Raw genomic sequence first — 17,500 nt, forward strand, 5'->3', positions numbered from 1 at the left:
GTAAATGCTGTCAGCCAAAGAAGATCATACAGGAATACAGGTCGCCCTGTAAAGGTACAGTGCTGTGCTTGGTGCCGCGTTGCCGACAGCGAGCTTTGGAAAGCGGTAGCTAGCACCGATCTTGAGCACCCTCTGCTGACCAAACTACACATGGCACTTCTTTAACTGCTGCCAAGTCTCCCTTTTTTTCCCTTCAGTCAAATTAGGGCAAAATACTGAAATAAGGTAGAGGCAAATATCAGTGATTTGGCTTCATTGTTGTACATAAAGACTGATTGAAGAATATTTTGAGATATTGGGATATCTGCGCAAACTGCAAAAGTGTTAATGAAAACCAGATTTATAGTCAACTGGATATTAAGAATGTAAGACCTTCAGTTTCTCTCATTTTGATCTTTTGAAACACAACGTTTTACTACAGATACAGTAAATCATTGGCGTTAGGATAAATCAGGACACAGCTGAAAAACAAGGCACACTTGAGAAGGTTATGAAATCTGCAGCCACTATTTGTCAGAATGAGTGCCTTACTTCAAGCAACTGAGTTCACTATTTAAGTATAGTTGTGGATACAGCTCACTTGCAGTTTTTATTGTAGTAGACTGAACTAGGAAGGACTAAGCACCTCTAAAAACCTGGAGAGGACTTTTTTAAGTTTCACTTTGAGTATCCAAACTCAGATGATTTTGAGCCTGGAAAAGGCAACGATACAAAATGGATGAATAAAGGAGGCAGAGAGAAAAAGAACTGTTTTCTTTTAGCATTATAGGTATTACTAACTACAAAAGGGAATTTTGTTTCTGAAGGGATTAGTTTGTTTCAAACATAGGTATTATGCAGTTATTAATAGCTTGTTAAAGTAAAACCAAGTCAGAAGGGTAATTTCAAAATGTAATAAAATCAAATGCTCTTAAAAGTAAAATAAACCACTGTTTTTGAATATGCATCAAAACATTCAAAACACCATTACCTACTTGCAGCTTACTCTTCCTTTGGATGCTAACCATGTATTTCTTGAGTTTTAAAATATTACTGCTGTTTTAAATGCCTGTCTGTTGGATATGGGCAGTTTTCTGTAAGAATACAGACAAGTAATTTGTTTCTCTGGGGATACAATTAATGCTAAATATCTGAAAATCTTTCTTGAAATCAGTGTAGAACAGATGCAATTCAGTTCCATAAGCCTGCAATATTAACGTAATGCCAACTATTACAGTTCGGTCAGAGTGATGTTTGGTTGCATAAAAGCTAGCATGAAGGATGCATTCATTTATTGCCAAAGGAAATACAGAAAATGTATTGGAATCAAATGGACTATTTTCTGGTTATTACTTTTGTATAACTCTGTTGGAGCGGACTAAATAACTAAAGTTTATTTCAGTTTTACTAAGTTAAGTAGAAACACCCCCGCTCACCCCTCATCACCACAGTTATTACTCTAATTGTAAAATGAATAAAACTTCTAATAGGTTTTTAGTGCTTCAGAAAATGTTTTCAAGGTTTGTTATTGTTGATCTTGCAGCTAAACAGGTGATTGGGATGTTTCAAAATAGATCGGGGAAAAAGCAGGGATAGGTGACTTTTTTCACTAAATAGCCACTTTATATATTTCAGTGTTTTCTTTGGTTTTCCTACCTATGAATCTACTGCTTAAAAGAATAAGATATTGATTAGAAAGTGTAATGTACTGTATGCAAGATTTGGTGGCATTTATGTTAATCAAAACAGGCTTGCAGAGAAACATAATTGTCAGACCATTACATGAGTTCAGTGAATTAAGAAAAGATGCTTCCTAAACTTGAATTCACTTGCTTTACTTGTTTTGATTCATAGTTATATTAGCTTAACGTGGTTACTTGGATTTGTTGAGCAGTCAAGAATTTGAATAGTAGGAATAACCTTAGAATTAGGGGACTTAACTTTGGAATCTGTAAATGTTTCTTGTTGCTTTATATGTTTTTAGTGTCAAAGATTAAGATAAACAGATAATGATGTGTCTCTTTAGCCTTTAAACACAGATTAATAATCTATTATTCCTAGGGAGTATAGGAAAGATTTAACAGATTATTGAAGAAAGCCATAGGGGTTCAGATATATGCAGCCAACTGTGTATAGTGGTCTATACAAAAAATATTTTTTTATAAATGATGAAATGCCATGAATCATTTTTCTTAGGCAAAGCTTGTTTTTGTCAGCCCAAAGAAGAAAGATACATTATTTGAATTTTAGTAATCTTAAATACTTACTTTTTCCATAGCTGTTACATCTAAGTTTAGACTAGAATTCATGAAAACATGAATAATTGGTTAGTACTCAAGGTTTAATAAAGTTCAGAGCACGTATTAAGAATTGGAAAGAATTTTTTTGTGTTTATGCTGCAAATTAAAGCCAAAATCTATCTTAAATGTACCTACAATGAAATTTCATTGTAGTCAATATGGTGTTTGTCAGTGCAGAACCAGACTGATGACTGAAATTTAATTACCTTCGTGGAGTAATTTGGTTGCAGGGGAAGTCTCTCCTAAGATAGTACCTTAATACTTCAGTAGTATTAAAGTAGGGAACTTAAAAAAGGCTATTTATGAGCAGTTATTTCTAATGCACTTTAAACTGTAATTGAATTAAAAATGACTGCACTAGACTATTTTGACAAATCTTTACCATTGTGCAACATTTAATCATCAAATTTTGCATTTCAATTTTCTAGCATAAAAAAAAAAATTCTCCAAGTAATATATTTTTTTATAACGTTCAAAGAATTGTTCTATTACTACAGTAATAGCTTCAGAGGATAAACTTTCCCAAAAATTAAGCATCTAGGTCAGTAGTAGCAATATTGCTGTTAGTGTTCTACTTCAGTAGTCAGAAAGGGTTTTTTGTTACTTTCAACTTTTGCTAATTAAATTAAGATTTTTCTCATAAGGTAATGATTTATACCTTGTGGTCCAAAATGTGAAGTTTAGACCTTTAATTATTCCCTCATTCAAAAATATTTTAAAAAACTCGTGGGCTTTTTTTGGTGCAAGTAGACAATACCATACTTTTTATTGACATTATAAGCCATTATTTTACTGAGAACCATTAGCTATTTAAAACTTTGTGCATAAATTAAAGAGGAGCTAAATGGATTTGCATTTGTTGCCATTAGTAGCGTTTTAGATTATAGAGGCAATTATTGTGTTCATTACTGTCGAGCAGCCCCTTTGCAAAACTATTGTGGTTGTCTTAGACATTATGTACAAATTTTCCCGTGGAGATTAAAATTTCCAGTGGTGTGTTTAATTTTCTTAACACAGTTGTTTCAAGTAGAACAAATATTATGACAAGCAGAAGAAAATTTGCTGTTCTAATATGGGAAATAGCAATAAAGGTGGAAAATTACTCCAGTTCTTAACTCATCTATTTCTTATATTGTCATAATTATTCTGGTTATGATTATTTTCAAAGGAAAGAAATTGCTTTCTTAGGATGGTATATTTTACAAATGCTTTGATAAAATCACAATGTAGTTAAAATGAAACTTACCCACTTTTCCAGTATTCCGATGAATTTTAGAGGATGTTAGTGAATTTCTACATGAAATATATCTGGATAATTCAACAGTGTTTCATTAGTTTGAGTGCAGAAGTTGTTTAAGTGGAAAGGCACAGAATGAAACTAATTAAGTATATTTCAGTACATTATAGTAACTAATTTTTGAGAAATGGAGAATGCATTTCTATTAAAACTTATTTCTTTGTGTGTCATCTTGAGTAGAGTTTTGCAATTGCCTTCACTTGCTATAGTATCTGAAAATATTAAAATTGACTATGACTAATAGTATGACCTATATTAAAAAGGATGACGTTATTAGTAACAAACTAAATGTTCTTGAGCAAGAGATTTACTGTGTGAAAATTTTTCATCATCAACTTTTTTATTCTCTTAATAACTCTCCAAACACGTTTTTGTTCGATTCCAAACTTAAATTCACATCTGTCTTCATCAATTAGAAAGGTATTAATGCTTTGAATTAGCTGTGTATCAGTGTGCAGTGGACTAAATTTAATGTTTCTGTCCAAAAAGTGGCATTCTTTCCAAAGAGGCTCTTTATTCATTTCTGTTCTGGGGTGGGGTTTTTACAGGGGGTGTAGGGGGAGCTGAGGGGAGAGATAGGCTTTCACTACCATGATACAGGAAAAAAAAGTGTGAGGTAGTGGTTATGCATATTGCAAGACAGTGATTCTTTATTTTATTACAAAAAAAGACCAACTCTAGAAGGCCAGATTAAATCATTCCTTTCACTTTTTAATGGGATTTGGATGAATAGAGTAAAATATGCACTTTGCATTCATTGATAGCATCTTTAGGTTGAGGTAATTGAGTCTTTTTTCCCCTGACTGAATGAATAATGACTTCATCTGATCCTCAGCGAGGCCTGAAACTTAGGCTGCCTTTGTCAACGCAAAAAGATCTGGGCTTTGAAACATGCTCTACTTCCCTGGCTTAATTTTTCTTCATTTTAATCCAAAAACCTATTTTTCTCAATAATTCAAGCATAAACTATGTAGTAGTTGAAGCAGCGGAAATTGCAAGATATTTGTCCTCGTTGTGCTGCTTTTTAAATGCAGCTGATAAATCAGCCGCTGTGGTCTTCAGCTGCCTGGTTCTCTAGGGAAGGGACAGCCCATGTATAAGCAAGATTGCTGGAATTTTTAAGACCTATATTTAAAGTGGTTCTTTTGCAGACTGTTTGTTATCTAAGGAAGTGTTGTGTTTTACTGGTTTTACTGGCAAGACCTGGAGATAAAAGGGGCATCTGTGACGGGGCCTAGGAAACTCTTCCTGACATAATTTTCCCACATATTTTACTGACTACAAGAGCATCCCAAATAGTGGAGTATAAATACTGAGCTTACAGCATACATTATTGAAATGGTGAGAGTCTTAGTTACATAGCTTAAAAATATTTTTTTCATGAGAAACAGTGGATGAAGGATAGCCTCTCTTAATGTTTTTGCTGAAATGTTTCTAAATCAAATACCTTTTTTTACTCATGAAAAGTTGAAGCTCTATTTTACTATTTTGGTTTGAAAATGGATATTCTACTTGTTTGTTGTTGTCTGTTATTGTAAAAATTTTTATATTATTATTATGAAAGCTTCATACAGTTAACAATTATTTCTATGAAATTAGTTCAGATTTACAGACCAGTATGGGAGTATAGTTAGAAGTTACAGTACACTAGTTATATGAGTGAGAAGGTAGCTGTCACATTTGTCCATTGATTCTTGAATCTAACAGGTTTTTGATCTTTTAGCAGCAAATAAGCAGTAGCTACGCAACAAATATAATAGAGCCAGTATTTTTGCTGCATGCATGACAGAAGAAAATTGTACCTGCTTATTTGTTCACCTTTAATTGTCTTTTCTCCTGGCCTTCCTGTGATCCTATCCTGGGTCGGGGGATGGGGGACAGATGTGCCAGGCGTAAAGGCATTCAAAAGGCCTGGCTGGGACAGTTCACACTGGTTCTGGGAATTGTTATTGTCCTGTAACCAGGGAACATCTACTGCGTGCAAGCATAGGAACAATAATCAATTATCAAAATGCTGTTAACTGTTACAAGTGCATGGATTTTTAATAGGTAAAAAGAAAAAAAAAAACCCTAATTGTTTGCACAGCAGAAGTGTTGATTCAAGAAAAAGTCATGACTAACTTGATTTATGCTTCTTCCTCTAGGTCGGCTTGCTGGACCTGGAGTTGAATCAACTGACCAAAGCCCTGTTTTTGGCTTTAGTCGCACTATCAGTTGTTATGGTAACCTTGCAAGGATTTGTAGGCCCATGGTATCGCAACCTTTTCCGGTTCCTCCTCCTGTTTTCTTATATCATCCCGATCAGGTATGTATAGGAATGAAAGAAAAACACAGATGTCTAATTTCACTGAATATGGCTTTCTTGAAATCTATACTTGCCACTCATCGCAAAGGAAATTGATCTTATCAGGAAGCTGAAGGAGAAGGGGCCAACAAATCTGCTGATTCTTGAAGGATCACTGTACAGAAAACAATACTGTTGGGGTTGGGTTTTTTTTGCATAATGTTCATCTTGCTGGACTAATCAGGATATCTAATCCTTTACTAGCATAAATGTATTAATAAGGATACAATCTTGGTATATTTGAGAACGTGGTTTGAGGAAACTTATTTGAATGAACTGTTAGGTATATTTTGGAATTTTATTTATAATGTCTTCAATACGGAACGTGTTCCATTTCTCTGGTGAAAATACAGACTTTTTACTAAAACAATGATTAATTTAAATTGAATAGCTGAATAATATAGGTGTGCTTTACAATGAGAGGACTTTTAACATGTGTAACCAAGTAGAGACTTGCCCTGAATTAATTAATTCATTAAGCATGAGTACTGTATGTTCAAATTGCAGATAAACTAGAACGGGAAATAATATCCATGTGTGTAATCAAGTCTTCTGTGGACACAGCAGTGAGAACACTGACTCTGAAATGAATTTTTTTCCTTGAATGGGTATTGCCTTTGCAAAATGGAAATACTCTCTCCTGTTAAAACACCCAGTGTTTAGATTAAGGTGATTGTTAATTTTAGATGCTGTCTGGAACTCTTCAGTTTGAGAAACGTCATTTGCTAAGCCCAGCAGCTAGCCACAGAGTTAGCAGCAACTAAACCATAAATAGATTTAAGACCTATCCCCTCAAGTTTGCACACAGTATTTAAATCCATGTAGTATAAGAAGGAAAAAAAAAATAGGATTACATTAGGTATTTTAATCTAAGCTTACATGACTTATGTGTTACTGTGTTCTCATTTTTTAAGTACATGTCTATGTGAAAGGAACTGTATCACATCTGACCAATTTCATACTTGGGAAATACCTGTCTTAAGGTTTTATAACTTAAAGGACTTAATGTTTTTATACTACTTTTGTGTTGCAAGAGCAGCTGATTCTGTTTGGAAGTTGAAGGAGAAGGTTCCAGCAAATCTGCTGGGGAGTTGAGGAGATCTCATTGTAGAGACTGGTCATCTTAGAACAGTTTCCACTTCCTTTAATGGGCTCTTGTTTTTTGTTTACACATTTGTGATTCAAGTTTGTGGTATCTCTCTAAACACTGTCATTGTCATAATTCCCTTACTGCTTGTATGATGATGCTGTTCGGGTTGTGTTGTCATCCCCGCCCCCCCTCAGTTGTTAAGCAACTTATCCCTGTGAAGAGGCAAAAAATGTTGCATTCAAGTCCTAAGTAAAGTCTGCATATTGCTGAAAGATGCACTTAATCATCACAGACACATAGGGGAAGGGGAAAATGAGCTAAGAGTATAAAGGATCACTTGTCAGTCACTGTGTTCTTCCATAATAAATATACTAAGCCAAAATTTATTAAAATGGTTAAAAGACAGATATATCTTTGTTGCTGGATGCAAGAGGATTAAGAGCATATAGGTGGTGTAAGTAAATTTGACTCTATATTGACAGTTCAACATATGCTACTGAAAAAGATGTTGATTGAGCAGCTCATTTTCAACTTAGGAGTTGTTTAACGGACTTGTGGAGTAGTTCTTTTCCAAAAAATAATTTCTAGGATACACCTAATCCCATTTTTCAATTGCTTGTGGAGGTAATACACAGAAAGGAGGTATTAGAGAATGTGATGGGTTTAGTTCTGAGATGGACTGTATAGTACCTCTATGGAAGATCAGACAGGAGTTTATCAGAAAATGATTTTCTAGAGGTTTTTCTATTTCTATATCAACTTTTCTTCAACTTGGGTCATTCATGTACAGGTTTGCTTCCCACACTGTCAGCAAAACGAACAACTCCAGTCATGTCTGTGTACAAATATAACTACACTTCTCTTCCTCTCTTCTGGATATTAAGCATGGAAATGACTTACTCTTTAGGCTGTATTTGGAGTGTAAAGTCTTGGAGATGAAAATTACCAGACTAATGACACTGAAGTGCCAGGTGTTGTGTCCTCTTACTTTTAAAATAGATATATGGGGGAAATAACGAACTTTTCACAGGTAAAGGAAATGAACATGGAGATTAGGACTGACTGGTAGAGGCAAAGCATATCTGAACTCATGCACACATTAAATGTGTTGATTGATGGTTTTAGAGAATTCAGGAAGTTTCAAATATGGAGCTTTTTTGCAGTTGTGTTTGGCTTTAGGCTTGCAGGGCAAGGGAAATTCCAGGTATGCAATAAAAATAATTTTCCGTGGCCAGATGTGTTTGGTGAAGATCATCAGGAGGAGGTAACTCACTGTTAGCAGAGTTTAACTGATCTCTGTGTAGGCTCTTCTATAATTAATAGGAAAAGGAACTTTCTTCTGCTCTGGGGAGCAGCTAGTTCCTTATGATTCAGCTGCATCCTAACTACTCCTCTAGATCAATGTTGCTTCGTTGTGTGGAGGGTATTACTGTGAGGCATGTAAGAATTCAGAACATAAGCAACTGTAAAAAAAAAAGACTCCAATGCAACCAAACAAAAAATATCCCAACAACCAACATCCATCTCCAAAAAAGACAACCCCAGTCCACAACATTGCACACATTCTGTAGTGTACAAGAAATCAAGCTAAGTGGAGAAAAAGTAGTAGTAAACAAACATTGAAAGCTTAGTCTAGGTCTTAACTGATTGTAAGTTAGAATCATTATGCACAAAATGTTTTAAAGGGCCTCACACCCCCAGAAACATTTGGCCCTTAAAAATTATTATTCTTCTGTAATTGATTTTTCTTTTTTCCCCTATGGAGGAAGCATAGTTCAGGGAGCCTCCATACAATCTGCCTCCTTACAAAGTTAATCTATTTGAATTTTGTAAAATGTATTGGGAAAGGAGGATAGAAAGCAAGTCCTTAACAGACTGACCAAAACTAAATAAATCTCTCTAGGATTATGCTCACCCATTCTCTGAGTTTTTCCATGTTCCTTGATATTCTAGTTGGCTCTAGCCAGTTTGAGATGCATTAATGCCTATCCATAGGTTTCTCCATTGTCATGTAGACCATTTCATTACTTGTTTTGAATAAAATCATTGATTGAAATACATTCTCCATTAGTTGACAAGATCTTGTCTGACGCTATCACTTACTGCAGTTATCATATAGGCTGGGGGGAGCATGTGTACTCAGATATATCCATGCTGCTGCTCTTTAATACTAGCATGGCAGTTCTTAGGTCTCTCTTTTTTTTGTTTTTTTTTTAATAGTAAGGTCATTTTGTTGATGAACTTACATTTTTTTTTTTGATTGTCTATTTTCTGAATGACAAGGGGCAGAGGGCAAAACCAGTCACACTAATGAAAAGTCAGCACCTCAGGTTGGGGAAGATGAGGTAAAGCTTTGTCATCATTACATCTTTTACCTGGTTACCCAGTTTAACTCTATTGCTGTTGTTATAGATTCTTTTTAATTGTATATCTTTTTAAAATGAGGCTTACATTTTTTATCAGGAGAGTTTAATTTCTCTTTTGTGTGGAACTGAAGACATTTACCATACACATTTAAAATTCTGATACAAATCATGTAAGTCTTGAGGAGTTTTTCTTCAATTTTTGCAGCTATTAATTTGATCAGTTGTTTTAATTTTTTTGAAAAAGCTGTCAGACAGTTACCAATATTTGTATTTTTAAGTACAAGAGAATAGAAGAGACTTCAAGCAATATGGGATGCAAGATACCCACTCTCAGGTACTGAGCTGAAAATCCTGGGGTGTGTGTATGGGTGCAGGAAAGATGATTGGGTTGTTAGACAGCCTTGCCACAAAGCAATTCTGTCCTTTCTCCTGGCATTTAGTTGTAGCACCTCCATCAGCTCACTTGAACTGCCATAGTAATCAGTTCAGAAATGACAGCCAAGGCCAAAGAAAAGGCTAGCCTTAGTGACAGTACTGCACCACCAAACTGGATCTCCTCTACCACTAAGTAATGGGACTTTGTTTATTCATTGCCCAGTTGTCTTCAACACCTTGAAGGACAAAGTGAGTTGCACTTCGACTTCAGTCCTTTTGTTTGGTTTTTTATTTTTCCAAAAAAAAATGTAGCCAGGAAAGTTTTTCAAGATAATTTCAGTTTAACTAAGCAGCATTTGGTGAAATTACTGCCTCACGTATACAGGCATGTGAATACTGTAGCTGTACATGCTTCCACTTAACTGTTGAGAAGTGTAGAGGATTTACCATAAAATGATAAGGTATTGACTGGAGGTCTGGTAAAAATGTGTATCATCCAGACTCTATACTTAGTAGCAGTTTAAAGATGGATTGACAAGGGGCTTCATCAGCCATCTTTTTAAGAGGATCCTTTAGTTTTGATGTTCACAGAAGCTGAAATGTGTTTTGTCCTTTCCTTCAGAAACCCCAAGGCTCCTGGGCACCGAGCCATTCTGCCAAAATAAGCTGTCCCAAACGTCTGGAAGGAACTGCCTTGCACTTCAGTAGTAAGGTTTTGGGGCACTACCTGGCCCCAGCTGCTTTTTTCTGCGTCTTTAAGAAGAAACTTGAAAGAAAAATCTTCACGTTATGTCAGTCTGTTTTCAGTGGGCAGTGAGGAGAACACTGCTAGGAGGTCTTGTATCTGAAATTCATTATTATCCAATCAAATCCCAGATCATACAAATATGAAAAAAGTTTTATTTAGTGTGCTTCTGTGTATTCGTGAGATCCAGGGAACTCTCACCTGTGCAGGACATAGTCGGATAGTGCGTATCCGACAGCAGCAAGCAGCTATGCCGGTTTCAATCATATTGTAGTTTGTGCTGTCCGTGTTGGAGCTCTAATCTGTATAATGTATAGATGTGAGAGTATCAGTATATGTAATCTCACATATACAGGCAGAATATATATTAGATATATGATGCAAAGCTTTCAGTGTGGAAGTAGGCTAAAAAGCTGCTTATAAAGTAGTTTGAGATCCTTATAAATGTGTACTATGCTTCTATACCATACCATGATAGGTAATGCAATCTATATAGAGACTGAAAAATATTATATGAAGCTTCTTGATATTTTACAAACTGATTTTGACCTTTCATGCAACAGAAGCTGTGGTGTGTGTGTCTCATGCTAAGAGTAAGTCTCACCCTGCCCACTATGGTGCTGTACTAGTGCTTGCGATAGCTTTGTGCTTTTCTTGAAATGCCTGACAGTCATGCTACATAGAGAAAGCACAATCAGTTTAAAAAAAAATAATAATTTTTTAACTGATCGAGTGCACTGATCTTTTTCCTTTCTAACTTTGCAACATTGCCTATTTGTTCTTGGTTGTTTTTTCTGGTTTTAATCTTACAGTATTAAAGTAAGTAATGCCAAATTTGTCTGGAAAACACTAAAATACTCATGTTTAAAAGACTGTTAACAGTGGATGTCTAATAAAAATATTGTTGCCATTGTATTAAAGGCTTAATGAAAAAAGGCATCTGACCTGATAAATGTGAAAATAACAAAGAAACATTTTTAATAGGAAATAATTATTGTCATTCTGAACTGCATATGCTACATCTCTTGTGCCAAGGCGTTCGTTTGACACATATTCTATTTGTATTTTGCACTCTACTGTGTTTTCAGCCTGTAAGAAATTCATAGATTAATTTTCTCATTAATTATTCCCCAGATTTCCTCCTGAGGTTTTAAGTTCTACTTATGTTACAGCGTCTAATTATCTATACCTAGGTTGCATGTGGCCCTTGAAAAACTACATGTGGCACAGTCACTATAGCAATACAGGGTTGATACGCATTTTTTGATCACATATATTTAAGCACCAATGTGTGAGACTGAGTGCTCTTTTAAAGATACATTCATTGCCTGGGTTTTGTATAAAGTGCTGTGTGTACCTTCTTTCATTTCCTTTTATATTCTTACTTAATATATAAAATTTAGAAAAATTAGAACTAGTGAGACCAGTTATGAAGCAAGCAAGAACACAGATCTGAGGCTTTTCCTGGGAGTATCAGGTAGCAGAGAAAATAAAAAGGTATATAGTGAGCTAAACACAAAAGGAATATGAAAGTTTCTTCTCCATATCAAATATGGGAGAAGAGGAATTAGGGGAAATTAAAGGGATGAACTATAAGTTGATTTTTATTTATTTAGATCTTGATAGAATATTGTGTTTAAAAGAAGTAATTTCTGGTTTTTTTCTGGTTTTATTTGTTTAGTGCCAGTTAACAGAAGTTGTCAGGCTCCAAAAATCACTTTCTGTGAAGATTTAACTTTCCAGGCATGTTGAAGTTAAAACACTTTTGTTTATTGACCATTAATTTTAAAATTATTCCATATAATTTTCTAGATTGTAAATAATACATATATCTGTGTACAGTGTATGGCTGTTTCAAGCACGTAGGGATATGGGAAGGCTAGGGGTTATAGCCATAGGGGATTCGGTACAGTTTGGGGTACTAACATGACCCAAATGTGATCTTCAGAATTTCACTTAGAAGTCCTGAAAATAAAAAGACTACATCTCCATTACTTCATTTATTTTAAAAATTGGATACCACTATGGGTAGTCACACTGTATCTGGAGTTTTGGCAGGGCTTTGTTTTTTGCTATGAAATTTCTGCTTATATATAGAACTGCTCAGGAATTTCTTCCTGCCCTCCAGAGCTCAAATAAAATGATCATACAATTTTGATTCAACTTCATACTTGAATTTTATTAGGCACAGTATCACTTTGTTCACAAAATTGTCTTTGCTAACTTCATTAGGTCTTGATTGCTTTTCACTGAGTCGTGAAAGGCAGAATGTTTCTGGAGTTTCTAAATGTAGTTGTCTGAAACTTTCTCAGTGAAGGCCCTTGCTTATTGGCAAATTTGTCCATTTTGACTAAAAAATAATCAGAAATCTTTACAAGGAGACCTAATGTCATTGCCATTTGGGAAAAAATTAAATTTAGGAGTCCTGTAAATAGAAATTTGTTTAACTTAAAACACTACTGATGTTTTTGAGGGAATAAAAACAAAACTATCTGTTTTTATCTTGTAGTAAAAAGCAGTGTGGATTCTGAAATGTGTTATTGATTTGTTCTGAAGCTGAATTGCAGAGAAATCCCACCCTGAGTCTTAGTGGAATAAATCCCCAAGTTGGATAAAAGTTGCCTTAGGTTGTTTGTCTGCTCTAGAGTAACTTAGTGCTGAAGTTGAGAGACAAGAAACTTCACACTATTGTGTTCACTATACATGCCTGTTCTCTGCAACAGCCTTCAAATACCTATGTTAACACACTGTGTGTAAAGATTGCATGTTAATTGGTTTGCTAAAAATTAGTGTTACTGATGCAACAGTGTGATAATGTTACATGTGATGCTCTTCTGTGTATTGTCATTAATAACTGATACAAAGCTTTTAAATTGGATGTAAATGAGAAGGTTTTAAAAACTGGTGAATTCAACATGGCTTTGGTTATATAATGGGGTTTCATGAAGTTCACAAAGGATTTATGAGAAATGATAGCTAATATTGTCAGGCACTGAAAGTAGCTTGGTGTTGAGTAAGCTTAGTATCTCCTTGTTTTGTTGTGTAAAAATTCTTAGACTTTTCAGTCAAGTATTTCTATCCGTTCCTGTGAAGCTCTGCTGGACAGATTTCTAGTTTCAAAAGCAAACTCGGTATTAATAGGCCTCCGTCCTTTAGTGTTACGGCAGTGTTGGTAACATGCTAGGTGATGGCTGCAATGATTTCAAAGACAAAAATGTCCTCTAAGACAACAAGAACTGAGTGAAGGAAATCTGAGCAGGATACAGTGTACAAATTTTAGAATTAATACTAAAAATGCATTTGTAGCCCTCATTTTTTGTTTATTTTATTACTGTTTAATTCTTTATTCATCTTAACAATTTAAGCGTGTACCCAGTGTGTGCTAGAAACCTGTCTTGGGCTGTACTGGTCATCGGGGAAATGTTATTTCTCTCGAGGCCAGTGGTGCCAGCTTTCTATTAGGTCCATCAGCACAAAGGGGGCACACTGTGTTCCACTTAGCCGTGCATGCTGGAAAGCTAGGCTAATTCCTAAAATGCCTCAATGCTTTGAAATACAGAGTTCCCCTCACCACTCAGCAAGAGAAGCTGTCTTTTTTTTCTCTCCTCCTTACCTTTCAATTATATTTAAGTGAGATTATAATTAAATGTATATAGAAAGTGCTTAGAACATCAAAACCAGGTAATATATGTGCTTATACAAGATGCAAGTGAAGATATGAACAAATACTGGTTGCTCAGTACTGGCTCTGGATTAAGACGGGGTAAAACTGTAGTTAACCAGTGTGAGGCAAGTGACTTCCAGTAGTTTACTCCTCGTTATACTGTAACATTTTCAATAAAAAAAAGTCATAGTGTCCTCCTTCTGCCTGTCCTAATATTTTTATATATATTTGCATGTCTGAAGACAGCTGAAGTTAGGTATGATATTTCAAAACTAATTGGGGTATATCGCAAGGTAGAAGGATTGTTTGCTGCTGCTGCTACTTTTAATGGAAACATGAGAGCTAGTTAAATACCACTGGAATGGTCAAGAAACTTGTATCAAAAAGGCTTGTTTCTTTTTGTGCTGGAACATGCATTGTCTTCTGCTGTACAATTTCAGGAAGGAGGGGATGTGGAATAATGAATTTTTCAGTGTGTTTTGAAATTTCAGATGTTCTCACAATTCTAGTTAAATGGATCTCTTCTTTATGGGATATTGCAGTTTGTGACTCACTGCTCCCTCCACTGTTACTTCAGGTAATTCACAATCAATCTGTCCCTGTGATTGCAAGAGGACAGTTGAAAACTGTGGCCACTTTTTTGGTTACGCTGTAAAGCAGCACTTCAGGACTGTTAAAAAAGGTCTGAAGTGCATTAGCAGTATTTTGACCTCAATATATACCTTTGCACAGTTTTAAGAGTCATGTTACTCTAAACCTGTTACTAAACTTGGGACTCTGAGTCCTGGGCAAAGTAGCTACAAATAGTTTGTGTAGCCACTGACCTACCTGTTTTTTCAGTATTTCTGTTAGGCATGTGTTCATTTCTGTTAACTCTGCTCTATTCCTTAGTCACTGTTCCTCTGACATGGTAGCAGGAATGTGGTGAATAGCTAAAAGGAAAGTAGCATTTTAAAGTTTTAGAACAAGGTAGCATAGAGTTTTGAGTTGGAGCATTTAATTTGGGGGAAGAACAATGTGATTAAAGTTATCTCTGACCGGCATGAATGAAGACTTTATAACATAGGAACACGAGATGCAAGGGCAATTAATTCTTGTATGATGTAGACAAGGAAATATTAACAAATAAATATGCAGGCACTGAGTGAATTGGAAAAAAGTACTTTTGATTTTGCACTTGTATGTATTACCAGTAAAACTTGTTGCAAATTACAGTTTCTAGTACAGAGCTACCTAAAGGTTCCTTATTGCTGCTGGCAGTAGCAACTCCAGCCAACATGCTATCATACGAGGGTGCATTTCGCTGCTAGGGTGCTATTCTCTTTTTGCAATAGAGAGCCTCTATTTGCAAAACTACATTTTGGGAAGGACAGCAATGTTGATTGATTGTGGTGAAAAAGAGAAGTTGACAAATATAGTTGTACTTTCCTAAAGAAAAACCAGTGACTTGAAGAGGTACAAAAATATTTGTACTTTCACATCATAAAGAAAACATAGGTGTTGTGGTTTGGTTTTTTTAACAGATAAAAACTGTGACGAATAGCAATCTGGTCTCGTTGATAAAGTGTATATAATATTCCCATCTGTATAAGTGTAGTAATGCAATTATGTCAAGAATCTCCACAAAGTCTTGCAATCTGTGTCATGCAGAAGGCATGATACTGCATTTGTTGGTATTGCAGTAGCTTCTAAAAGTCTGGGATGGAGCCTCAGTTTCTAATGTGATATGTACTCTATAAACACATAACAAAAGCATTGTTCCAAAATTTTTGTTGCATATAGTTTTAAGATATTTTTTTTCCAGGTATCCTAAAAAGAGCTTCTAGTTTTATTTTTGTGGTTATAACTTTCACTTTGCCTAATATTCATACTGATTATGGTATAAATTTCCTTTGCAGTTTACGTGTGAACTTGGACATGGGTAAGGCAGCCTATGGGTGGATGATTATGAAAGATGACAATATTCCTGGAACAGTTGTTCGAACTAGCACCATACCAGAAGAGTTGGGACGATTAGTTTATTTACTAACGGATAAAACAGGTATATCAGGTTTCAATTCTGAAATATGATTACTTTTATAAAATTTTTAAACTTTATTCTGTATTTGAATATGTTAATGTAAGAGTAGATTTAGACTACTGATTTTTATTTTTCAATAAAATTTTAAGGATGTGCCTGAGGACTTTGCACCTGTACCAATAGGCTTAGGTAGGCCAGTACTCCCATGTGAGAGTCAGTATTTGGTAATAATCTGATATATTCTGGTGAGAACACTCTTGCTATAATAACAGGACACTGGATAGCTTTAGTAGGAGTACCATATATCTTACTCTGAATAGCACTCAGGATACTATTTTATTCTGCACCTCATTTCTACTGCAATATTGTATGATAGTTAAGAATGGCCTTCAAGAGAGCAAGTCATTTCTAAAACAAATCATAAGATCAGCCTCCAAAATTACATCAGTTATCCCCGTGAAGTTGGTTGCTCTTTATGTTACAAAGACCAGTGTAGAGCTGCTGTATGATTTCATCTTCATAACGGTAACCTGTTACTGTACCTGACCTGGTATACTGGAAAACCCAACCCTTACCAGGATCAGAAGGTAGGTGAGCGTGTGAAGAAGCAATAGGTTGCACTATGCTGCTGTCTGCCACTATGACTGAAACTTATTACAGTCTTACCATGCTCTTAGTTCTAGATATATTTAAGGAATCTTAAGAGTTTATTTTGGAAAATATCATAATAAATAACAAGCTAAATTCTATAGCAAATACAATATTTCTTCTCCTTTCTTGGTTCTTTCTGAGATAGAGTAAGTCAGTTCTGGTAGAGGTACTGTTTTTTTAAGAAGCTGAACTTTTGAACTGAGAAAGCAGTTTCTTAAATAGCTGAAGAAATTTTTTAGTGGTTTTAAGTAAAGCATAGTTCAAAATGGTGAGAAAGCATTTGAGGGGGGGCAGGGGTTGGTCTCTGTTACACTGTTCAGAAAGCATAATACACAGTTCACATCTCTTTTTGCTTGAAATAGTTCCGTGTTCCCTCCCATGCTGAACACTTCCATTACTGCGTGTTCTGAAATGAAATGTAAATTTAGTAATTGTCACATTTTCAAAATACACTTTCATTTTTGTCTATAGATATATATATGTTACCCTATACACTTCTGAATGCTGTTCTATTTCATAAAAGATAAGGACAACTGCCACCTTTCTTAGCATGTAGAAAAGTGTATTTCTAATTATAGTGTGGTAATTCTTCAAAGCAAGTGAACAATTCTTCTTTTAACAAGTTTTATTTCAGTTAGCTAATGATTTGTATGCTATTTGAAACTGCTT

At 35.1% G+C, this 17,500-nt stretch overlaps 1 protein-coding gene across 1 annotated transcript in view; it reads left to right on the forward strand.

Moving 5' to 3' along the window:
- The window catches only part of ATP9B (ATPase phospholipid transporting 9B (putative)), a 182,855-nt gene that overhangs the window by 122,899 nt on the left and 42,456 nt on the right, over positions 1 to 17,500 (forward strand). The window contains 2 exon segments of the mRNA XM_075745250.1: positions 5,721 to 5,881; positions 16,059 to 16,204. Of these exon segments, the coding sequence (XP_075601365.1) occupies positions 5,721 to 5,881; positions 16,059 to 16,204 (307 nt within the window).

Source organism: Balearica regulorum, chromosome 2 (assembly GCF_011004875.1).
Source record: "Balearica regulorum gibbericeps isolate bBalReg1 chromosome 2, bBalReg1.pri, whole genome shotgun sequence".
NCBI classification, from domain to species: Eukaryota; Metazoa; Chordata; class Aves; order Gruiformes; family Gruidae; genus Balearica; species Balearica regulorum.